General features: G+C 35.9%; 1 protein-coding gene across 1 annotated transcript in view; it reads right to left on the reverse strand.

The window, feature by feature from the left end:
- Positions 1 to 10,888, reverse strand: part of LOC110458835 (receptor-transporting protein 3-like) — a 32,104-nt gene extending 21,216 nt beyond the window's left edge. The window contains exon 1 of the mRNA XM_021510788.1: positions 9,757 to 10,888. Within this exon, the coding sequence (XP_021366463.1) occupies positions 9,757 to 10,133 (377 nt within the window). The 5' untranslated portion in view covers positions 10,134 to 10,888. The remainder of the gene's footprint in view (positions 1 to 9,756) is intronic.
- Between the last annotated feature and the right edge of the window lie 462 nt (positions 10,889 to 11,350).

Consider the following 11,350-nt stretch of genomic DNA (forward strand, 5'->3'; position numbering starts at 1 on the left):
ACAGTGAGTAAATAAAAACGAGAGGGGGTAGTCAGTTAACAGGTTAATATTTAGTTTGCCACAGGAGATGCAAACTCGTGACACGAAATGAAATTGGGAAATAAGCAGGGTTACGGGGGACATCCCTGCAGCCACCAGCGAACAATTCACAATTAATTTTCGGCATAAATTACAACGAGTTTATGTATTGTAAGGGGATCCCTAGCATCTCTTGTTATGTTTGAGAGGGCGTATTTTGTGGAAATATTTTTCCTTCGGGTTTGTGTTCGTCATTTGTTTTAATGATAGATTATTAGTCTTTTAACTGCTGTTTATCTTCTGTATACTATCACAGTACCACGATATAAGATTGAAATAAAGATTAGCAGTACATGGACAAAATATTTGTCATACTGCCGTGGATTAAACTATTTCTTTGTCAATGCACCTTGCAAAAGAAATTAATGATATATAGAAAACACAATTCAATATTTATAATGAAACCTTATTTTTCATTTTGTTTTAGCTAATGAACGACCGAACACTTGGCTATGAGACTATCAAACTCATACTCAGAGCTTTACCTTGATTTGTCTGTGAGGTTACTCTGTTTACGAAACTGCATTTTAAAGATCGTAGTCGTTTGAGCGATTTTATTAAAAGAGTCAGATAAAACACAATTCAAAGGTTAGAACGAGTATGACATGGACAATGGTTCCAAGTCATACAATGTAACCAAAATCACGAGATAAACTATGATATTCTTATCGCCACAACATTTACGAACCTACCAGAGTCAGTTGTGAGGCTGTAATACTGTGATCGTGACGTCATCATTATCATGACGTCATAATCATACGGATTTATATTGAAAAAATTATATATTTGCTATAGCTTTGTTTGTCTATTTACCTAAAAACAGTATATTAAATGTTCATTTCAGATTAAATGATATCCGATAGGTTTACACAAGGTAAAAACCTTGTATCTTTGTACATGTATCTATACATATATATCACCGGTGGCCTTGACTTCGGGGCCTGAGACAAATCTTTAATTTTTATACTGAGACTATAATCGAACTCAGCTAACGATGTCACGGGAATTTTTTTCAATTTAAAGATATAACCAGCTCATTTCACGCGTTGACGACATCGCGAGGCATACCGAGAGTTAGCTTTTCTGTCGTGTATGGTGTTATATAAGGTATCATTATATTTAGAACAGAGCTATTATGTTGTCTATCAGAAACTTATATGTTATATAGGTGTTGAAATGTTTTTCTTTCAGACATCATTTTTATACAACCTCGACATTGTCAGTAAATGTGTTTATGAAGATACAAAGTAACAATAAAGGAGGGAGATGTTTTATTTACACAAAACAATGTTTTTCCTTTGATATCATTGACTCATTTTATCTCGGGCATTTGCTATCTCGAGGTAAATTCACTTCTCAGGGGATTATGTTGGCGATGTGTCGACTTTGACTAAATGAGATGTTTCTCACTTACATTCCTTTGATATACTTGACTCTTATGATGTTATATTCATATCGTTTATTTCGAGCATTTTCTATCTCGACGTAAATTCACTTCTCAGAGGATTATGTTGGCGATATGTCGACTTCGACTGGCTTTTTCTAAATGAGATTTTTCTCACTTATAAATATATTTTTCAAAGAAACTGATACATTTCATAACATATTCCTGTCAAGCGTTAAATACACTCTAGATAACTACGTTGCACGATTGATCAGAAAGAAAGTCGACAAATGTTTTCAAGGCAATTTAGTCGAGTTATCTTGATATTTAATTCAGTGGCTCAGTGGCTCATTTTCAGTGACGTAAATATGTAACTTTACAGACGTCTCCCCCCAATTCGGGCCTCGTAATATATTCTACGTGTAATTAGAGCTACCGGGTATCCAGATTCTCTCCATTTTTTGTGTGATTTCAATGCTAAAGCAGGTCGACAATGACGAGATAGCATCTGCTATATATAAGGGGTTTTGGACAAGATACAATCAGTGTTAAAGGATGGGGAATATATTTACAAGTTTATAAGGAATATGTATTTCATGAATGACACAGGTCATACTCCCGTCAAATCTACCATGCCATAATTCACTAAGCTTCGTCTTTTTGCGTTTGGCGAGAAATCAAGAGAAAATGAAATGTATAAGGTGCACGTCATATAAAAGGATTTTAAATTGCAGAATGCGGAAGTATATATAGGAGAAGTACATCTGTAGTGTCAGTTTATTTCTTAAAATGAACATACATGATTCTAGGACAAGTGAACATACACTTTCTACAAAAAGATCTTTTTGATTTTCAAATACCTTAAGTTGTTAAATCAGTATGTAATATTTGAGTTTACGCGGATTTACAGATAGAAGCATCTATCGGATTACGGATTCAACCCCTATTAAGAAATATAGCATAATAATGACATTTGTTTTCTTTACAGCGCTTCGAGCAAAACCTAACCGTTGTATCGCCAGGATAGAATACAACATATCTATTCATTCGATAAACTCTTGGTAAATAGAGAAAACCCAATTCTTAAAAGATGACAGTGCATGGGGTTCAGAGTAACACTATTGAGTAACCCTGTCTTAGACCCTGATTACTGGCAAAAATAGAAAACCCGAATACATTATATTATGCGGGGGGGGNGTTGGTCTATTCTGTTGTCATGCAGGGGGTTCAGAATATTACTTTTTTTCAGAACATATTCTAGAACATACAATATAGACGGTCTAGTTAGTTAACCCTGTCCTAAGCCCGGCATACTGGCAAATAGAGTCACATAATTGCACTACAAGTGCATACTCACGACCTTTGATGATACATATGTAAGCATCTGTTTATCACAATTGTAAGACGCTTCAGATTAGATAATAATCATCAATGACGGATGAAAAATAAAACGAGCATGTCTCATCTCACAGCTAAGGCCTCATAATATATACATGTACGTCTTCAATTTCGGGATTTCAATAAAACATGGTTGAGTTGAATACGATTATTTTAAGTTGACAGAGGGGTTGAAAGTGTATGATATCAAAAGCACGTAAAAGGTTTCAAAACTTTTCCTAAACAATGCATATCAAGAAAGAAGCATATCGTGTGAAAACGGTTTCGCGTTAATGGACTCAACGGCCATGCGCCTTTGGAGTTACATTTTTAAAACAGACATTGACGCTAACTAGTTGTGTGTCAGGTATTGAGAAAAGAATACAACTGCTGTTACATGTGTGCAGACTGGATGTTGTGAGAGGCAACTAATGTGGAAACACCCTGCAGAAAAGAAAGTATGCTTTTCTGAACACAACATCAACCATTATAAATATGCTGTGTATTCTTTTGTCTATCACCGACCTGCAGGGTGTTTTGATTTTTGTGTATGAATTGACTTTTATATAAAGAAACAGATAATGGATGCATTCTAGAGAAAATTAAAAGCCTAAAAATAGAGAGGTTTAGAAAATGAAGCTTTATTTTACAAATATACTGAAACAGGTTGTATATACTTATATTTATCATTCCTGTTTTCCCAGATGGACCTATTTGTAAGTGGTGTTCGTGCCAGAGTTATTTAACGATTTTAATATTAGATGAATTCATGAGTTCAACATGACAACGAACATATCCTGTCAAGTATAACTATACACCAAAACATATTTTACTTACAAATTAATCGATTGTTGTTTTTCTATAGAAAAAAACTCACCGCTAAATTAGGATTAAATGCAGAGTACGCAGGTGAATAATAAGCATTACGTATCGTCAGAAATACCCGGTAACCAGTCATGTGTGGGAGTCGTGATGGTTAAGTACAGTCCTGTATGGTTACAGCTATTTTTGTACCTGGTTTTGTCAATAGTCAGGGGGATTATTCAAACATTATCATGATCACACATTATGATGGGATGACGGTTTCGAAATACATGTATACATTAGTTAAATTGACGCAAAGTCTACGCAAACATCAAGATCGAGAACTTAATATCACTCCGGGTTGCTTCTGAATAGGATGAAGACACGTCAGCTATGAAGATTTAAATTCAGATAATAACAATAAAAAATAATAATAAGTTCATAACAGGTCGAGCACAGTGTGTTAAAGGTTTTAAACGTGATAAGGGAAAGTCGTATTTTCGTGGGTTTTTGTTTCTTTTTCTAAATGATATATTCCCTTCGGGCAGTTTATGATATTATCTTAAAAACGAAAAGTCACCTGTATCAGGTAATCTTAGGTTGATCTATCGGTTTATGGGTATAATCTATAAATTAATGCCAAATGTAAAAACAATGTCATATTATAAATAGCCGTCAATATCACGGTTGGTTGTATTTTGAAATCGAAAAACTATTTTTGATATAAGTTTTGTTCAGCAGATTTTTATTTATAGGTCATATTAAAGAAAACAATTCAATATTTGACTATCAAATGGGTTCATTGAAAGTTAACTTCCCTGCAGATACCGCTGCGAATTTCAATAACTGGGTAAATTGAATGCTAACTTTTTTAGAAGAACTATGTCTCTCCAAATGCCTTATGTGTTAAGAGACTAGAGTCATTGCAATATATTAGATTATTTAAATTTTGAACTACATCTTCTTGTTACAATTATTAAGTAAAATGATTGACCTTTATATATTTACTTATGCCCTTATCAAAATCAAAATTATCCCATTCGAAAGAAGATTATATACAAATGTATATATGCCCCGACTACACGTTGTGTATAGCATGTCTATATATAATTGTTACCATACAGGACCACTAAGTCAGTCTAAGTATCCACATTATCTATAATGCATGTAGTTTGATCCACGCAAATTTGGGAACATCATAATTAAGATATGTTTTCATTGAATCGTCATTTCTAGAACGACGTCCTACTTTCTGACCTTGAAACTGTAACATATGTATCGTATATATCTATTTTTCTTTAACACTAAAGTGACTTTCAGTGATTCATAGGTCATATGTCTCCGGAGTTATAAAATAATAATTTAAACATGAGTTCATCAGACACTCTGCACTTCCTCCCTCTACGTTCAGGTCAAATGCACTTGTACACGTGTCATACTAATGGTAGTCAATAGATCACGATAAGGAGTCCAATTATCATTGTTAGTCATAGATTAACTGTTAGAAAATAAAATTTACCTGTTTGTGAGCTGTATGTAATGATTTATAATCGTAACTTCACGCTGTCGTAGAAAAATTAACATTTCACAATTTCTTTTTTTTCCGGATTTTATGTGATCCCCATGTGATCCCCATCAATAGATAACAAAAATATTCATATTTTTTAGCAGATGTTTAGAAAGAAAACAAAAACAACTTATATGAGGAAGCTTGATTCGCCTTTATGTAATGCTTACGAATTGCAGAAGTGCAAGTGAGGGTTCATTTGTAATTATTTCTGACATCACACCGTCTGTCGAGTGGAGAAGTCTGGCGCGTCACACACATGTATATCATAAGGTGATGTTCACCTCGGACACTCAGAGGACGTCTTGAGGTCGCGTCCGTCAAAAATTATCTAGGTCTCGGACGAGGTAAGTAGACACCAGCATTGGTAACTAGGAACTACCGTACTTATAAGCCATATTCAGACGTATAGAATATACGTAGCAACCGGTTCTACGCAATTATACAGAGGTCAACGCCGGTCACCAATACTCGTTTGCTAGTTTCACCTTGAATGACTTTGCCGGGTTAAGATCAGCTTCCGCAGGTACATTGACCTTCAGCAAAATTCTAATACTGGGAACAAAATGGACCCCTTTCCCTATTGTTTATTTCACTGTTATTGCTACACTATGCAATAGTCTGCGTTGTGGAATAACTCTCACACACTTCACTGTAGGATATACACTTGTTTACAATTTGGTAACGGTAAATATCGGACTCAATTTGAAACATTTGTTTTGTATGGAGAAAGTCGGAATTGAAATTGCCATTCTATATACGCATGTATCGGTAGCCCTTTATTCGTACATGTATCAAACATATATATGTATGTATGCAAATGTTTTGAAGTGACAGTATATGCATTACATACATGCATCACCTTTAATTGTAGCGCGTATTTAAGCCTACAGGCTACGAATAATGAACAACACGGTGACAGTCAAAATTATTAATTTACGTTACTGAATAAATCATACGACATGTCTAATTGTACGACAAAGGTGGTTTAAAGCTTGTAATGCATTTGAGTTTAGAGGACAGGTTTTTTCTGCTTTCTTGTCAAGAATATTTCTTTGACAGCGAGACACAATTTGCATGAGCAAGAATCAAGAACTTGCTGAGACAGCGAATATTGCAAGGTCGACATTTCCGTTCAGTATGTATTGCTAACTTTCCCCCATACTCTCCATAACGTTAGACCGAAGGACTAAATTTCCTAGACCAAATCTAGAGGGACTTCAATGAAGCGTTGTTCATCTTAAGCAAACTTCATTCATTTGTAACAGAGTCTCGCTTGACCTGTTGTGGTATATGAGAATCATGCAGTGTTAACGTTATTTAGATGTGTTTATATTAAGGTTGTTTATTCCCCAGCCTTTTCCCATTAATAAGTGGACTACTCTAAATCTATGTTGATGACAGCGAAATAACAGTGTAAAGATTAATTAAGTTTCCGTCACGGGCCGTTGAACACTGATGTAAATGTCATGTTTTGGTCGATTTTAACACTTTTTGTTCGGTCTGCCACGTGTTACATGTACAGCCTAAAGACGTGAACATTTCACTTAGTACAGTAAAGTGAGTGTTTAAAATACACACACATGAAGGTTTTATCAATTTACCAAATGTTATTTATATATGTATGCCGATTCCATTAATTGAAATGTTTAAATTACTTTAAATAATTAATATACATCAAATTAATTTACGTACAAAAAATGAAGAGCTTGTATGTTTTCGAATTAAAACTCTACATAAACCGCATGGAGAAAAAAAAATCTACCTGACACATCTATGTTCATTCCTGCGTTGAATTCTTTCAAAGTGATAGCATTTTACTGAAATTACTTCAAAATTCAAATAAAGAGGTTTTCCGTGTCTCTCAAGTGTAAACAACCATGCCTGATCGTGTATATTTGTGATTCAAATTGGTTGATCTACTGTGGATTTTTAACGATTGTGATTGAACCAAAAACAAATTGCCTTTTTACAAATCGTAAGATTAAGATATCTATTAAATGATGTCCCGAGTCTTTCAAGTGCAAAATAGCTAGGTGCTGCTTGAGAACTTTTTAAGATACATGTTCGAAACAGCATCTGTGATTTAGATGGCTGTCAAATATAAGGTTGCAAATAAATCTCAATAAATGACTCAAAATACAGTAGCTCTCTTGCGTAACTTTGCATACATAAGTTGTCATTTACATTTTAACGGGAGCCAAGTAAATTTGAAGTGACCGCCTACCACACACGGCTTCTTGCAAGGTGGTATAATGTCGGTCATAACACAGAAAAAAGGGTTATGTTGGTTTCTGTCTGGTTACCGTTCATGAAATCAAACATAGCAGGTTATTGTGGACATAGCAATCGAATTTACAATTCAATTGCTCGATAAAGTCTTGATTTAAAAAGTGTAATAAAATACTTCAGGGCTCAGCATTGATCCTTGTCTTAGTCTTATTCACTATTTAATATAAATATATATCTTTGATTTCAGTTTTATCTTGCAATTTTGAAGCTTCAGGAACATGACCTCTAGAACCTCTAACGAGATTCTACTGAAACATGCATGGTTAGTCCCGTTTGCACAAGTTAGTGTCTATCTACTGCTTAATTAAATACATTACTGTCGTCTGAGCAGGGCAGTAAAAAAGACGGGTTGAGGTTAATTTGCAGTGTTTTTAATTGTTGCTGACATATTTTCTTTAATGATCTGCATTAAAACTGACTAAATATTATTTATATACAAACAGTACAACGTATAAAGCATTCTACTTGACAGATTTAATACGCTTCACAATTCTAACCTTAAGCTTGTAGGCTCAGCAGGATCAAGCGGATTCTTCGTGTTCTACAAGACGGGTCTATTATCACGTAAAGGGATAACAGGATACAACGATGTCTTAATGTGTACAGCCAATACATCAGGGTATAATCGTAATTTACCCTTTGTTTAATGGGGTCAACCACAAAGTGCCAAAGAGAGAGATGGGCTTCTTAGGAGCACTGCCTATTTATAGAACAATGCCCTACCAGGCGTTCTACGGGTCCCTACACAAATATGTCGTATTTGTCTCGCTCTCAACTCCTGAACTTTCGTTCTCTTGTTGTATAAATTATCTGCAGAAAAAAACATAGTTCATTTGATACTAGAAAAATAACAATAACAATATTGCTTAAATTTAACGGAAACCCAAATTGAGGATTGCGCAGACAGTGGTTGTTCCCTTGCTATCTTTGAATTCACAAGAACAACAATCTGCTGTCATCACACGCTGGACGGTATGTGCCAGCCTACTGATGATGAATTGGATTCAGTGGAACAACATTTGAAAAACAAATATGCAAATATCCAACATGGATCAAGTATTCGATTCGGCTTTCATGAGCGGAGAAGGCACTGTAGCATTTTATAGTGATATGTTAAAGATGTACATTTTAACCGTGTGTTTTTAGTACAGAAGGCCACAGTCCCCAGACGGGTATGGTCACAGGTGAACGTACGGATGAGATATAACACCAATAAAGGACCTGTACGGGTGCAGAAGAATTAGGGGCTAGCCATATATCACATCGTTATCTGGCGGGGCCTACCTTGTGTCAACACTATCAAGTAGGGGAGACTACTTGTTCTGGGTGATAACATGAACACACTAAACATGATACGTATAGAAGTTGGGTAGGGAGGGGGCTGACAGAAGGGGGATATTGTTCCATTTTGTCACTTGTATTTAACCCTTTGTTCATGTTTTGTCACACATGTTTTTGATTGAGTCACTTCACAAGTGAGCATGCGCCTTCTTTTGAAAAGCCAATGAATGCAAATAATACACGTATTTAGTAAAATGAAAATCGGTATGTACATTTTCAAAAGATTTAAAAAACCGATTGGGTCGAGGATGATATACACAGTAAAAGGATAAGTTTGTATCAATAATGGTCATTACAATTATAATTAACCTTCTCCCCGTTTTTATTGAACTTCTGGTTTACACTAACCCATTATTTAACGTTAAATTAACTTAATTCTAAACCATACGGTCGGTAGTGTCAATATTAGCTCCCCTATCTGTTTGACATAACGGTACATCGCCGGCTGATCGAGTTTAAATATTTGATCGGCTCATTATAGCTCCGACGTTGTGGTTATGTTTACCTGTAGACAGGGGAGATAAGTATTGTCAACTTTTCCACTGTCATCGCAAGGTAAATATTGGTTCAACATAGCCCTCTTTGGGGAGATGATCATAAAGTATGTTTTGAGATGTTGGTTCTCCAATTCTCAAACAAGGGAACAATCTTGTTATGTTTAGTTTAATCAGTCAGGCAAGGAATACTGGATGGGATATGAGTAATTATTTACATTTTAGAACTCGTCCATTTAATTCTTGTTAGCTTGACGGTGTAGCGAGACTACACATCTGTACTTAAAAGTATAAAATTAAGAATAAATATATTAAATCTCCATATTAAAAATATGAAACTTGTAAAAGGGGGTTCTATTATAAATACATGTATGTCAACGCCTTACGAATCTTTTTCGTGCAATTTGTATTAAGTTTACCTCTGTGAAAGTAGAAGTCCCAGGTCCTTGTCTCCGTAGTTTATAAGATGCATTATTCCGGGCTGAAGAGACATTGGTGCCACGGGAGATATAGGACTGACCCCCGGGCTGGACGCACTGACCAACTGGCCGTTAGCACCATTTAGTCCGGGGCTGAGACCTGGAGGAGTCACTACGGGGCTGAGACCTGGTGGGCTTACCCCCGGGCTGAGCCCGGGGCTGACGGGCTGTTGTGCAAGCTGCTGGGTAAGTTGCTGGCTAATCTGTTGTGTTAGCAGCCCCTGGGTGAGGGGCTGTGTGAATCCATGACTGGTCCCCTGCGTGAAGGGCTGAGTCAGCCCGGGGTTGAGTTGCTGTTGTGTTAACGTGTAGATCATTGTCTCTCCGAGTGTGACCGCCAGTTGGACAGTAAGGTTCAATCCACCTTGTGGTGAATTGATTCTGTCAGGTAAAATTGCGTAACCCTATCCAGGATGTCTCCGATGTACCTTCTCCTTATTCACTTTGCTCACAAAACCAATTCTAGGTTAACTATAGTAACTCTTCTGAAAACTTTCACCGTATATTTCATACAACGTTATCCCAAATGTTTCCGTTGTTCAGATAAACCGTAAACCTGGTTGAGTATTGGATTGTCACAGTGACTTACACAAAAACACAGGTGGTGGCTATGTATCCGCAATAGTTTTTTCCAGTAGTGCGTCCGCTTTAGCACGTATATCCTCCTAATATGACGAAGCTGATTATTTAAACGAGCTACAATTTTTTATTTTTTAAAGTTTGTCTATTTTATATCACTCAATTTTACACCAAACACGGATCTGTTGCAATAGTAATGGTCCCCGCGTTAACCGTTGATAAATACACCTTTTTCTCAGTTTACCTGTAATAGGCGTTTAAAAGTATTCCAGGTAAAGACAAAATCTCACAATAGCTAGAGTCTATTACTATAGGGTATCAACCGGCTCCCTCGACACCCTTGTATTATATGTCTTGATTTTTCAGGTACGTACAGGTATATTCATTCAGGTGAGTTCATTTGCTGACAGGTAGGTATCTAGCCACTGATGCGGTTATACCTGTAGGTCCTTGTAACAGGTATAGATGTGCGGAGTGAATACAGGCGTATAGTGGTGTAGACCCATATATAGTTAGTTAAGTGTGGTCTGCAAACATTCGCTGAGGTATTAGCATTTATAATAATTCTGAAAGTATGCTAATTCAGGTTTAATATAATGAATATTCGTAATGATAATTCTGCATGATATAAACTATATACAGTCACAGAGTTCAAAGTATCACAGATGTGGCACGTGTCTGGCGCTACACATTAATATTGTATGTTTCCAAATACCCTACACATACTGTAACCTTTTATTTTTTTGCGAGAGGAATATTTTCGTGTAAAATTAACTTTCTTAAGATAACTCACAGAAAAAAACACCATTACAGCAAATGAACACGTTAATTTTGATAGTTAATATAAATGGGCGAATGAAACAGGTTACCATTTTTGATGATTTCATGGCCAATGAAACAGGCCAAGCTTAATGGGCTTATAGGCAAATGAACCTGGTTGTTCAAAGGCACCTGA

Source organism: Mizuhopecten yessoensis, unplaced genomic scaffold, assembly GCF_002113885.1.
Source record: "Mizuhopecten yessoensis strain PY_sf001 unplaced genomic scaffold, ASM211388v2 scaffold9847, whole genome shotgun sequence".
In the NCBI taxonomy this organism is placed as follows: domain Eukaryota; kingdom Metazoa; phylum Mollusca; class Bivalvia; order Pectinida; family Pectinidae; genus Mizuhopecten; species Mizuhopecten yessoensis.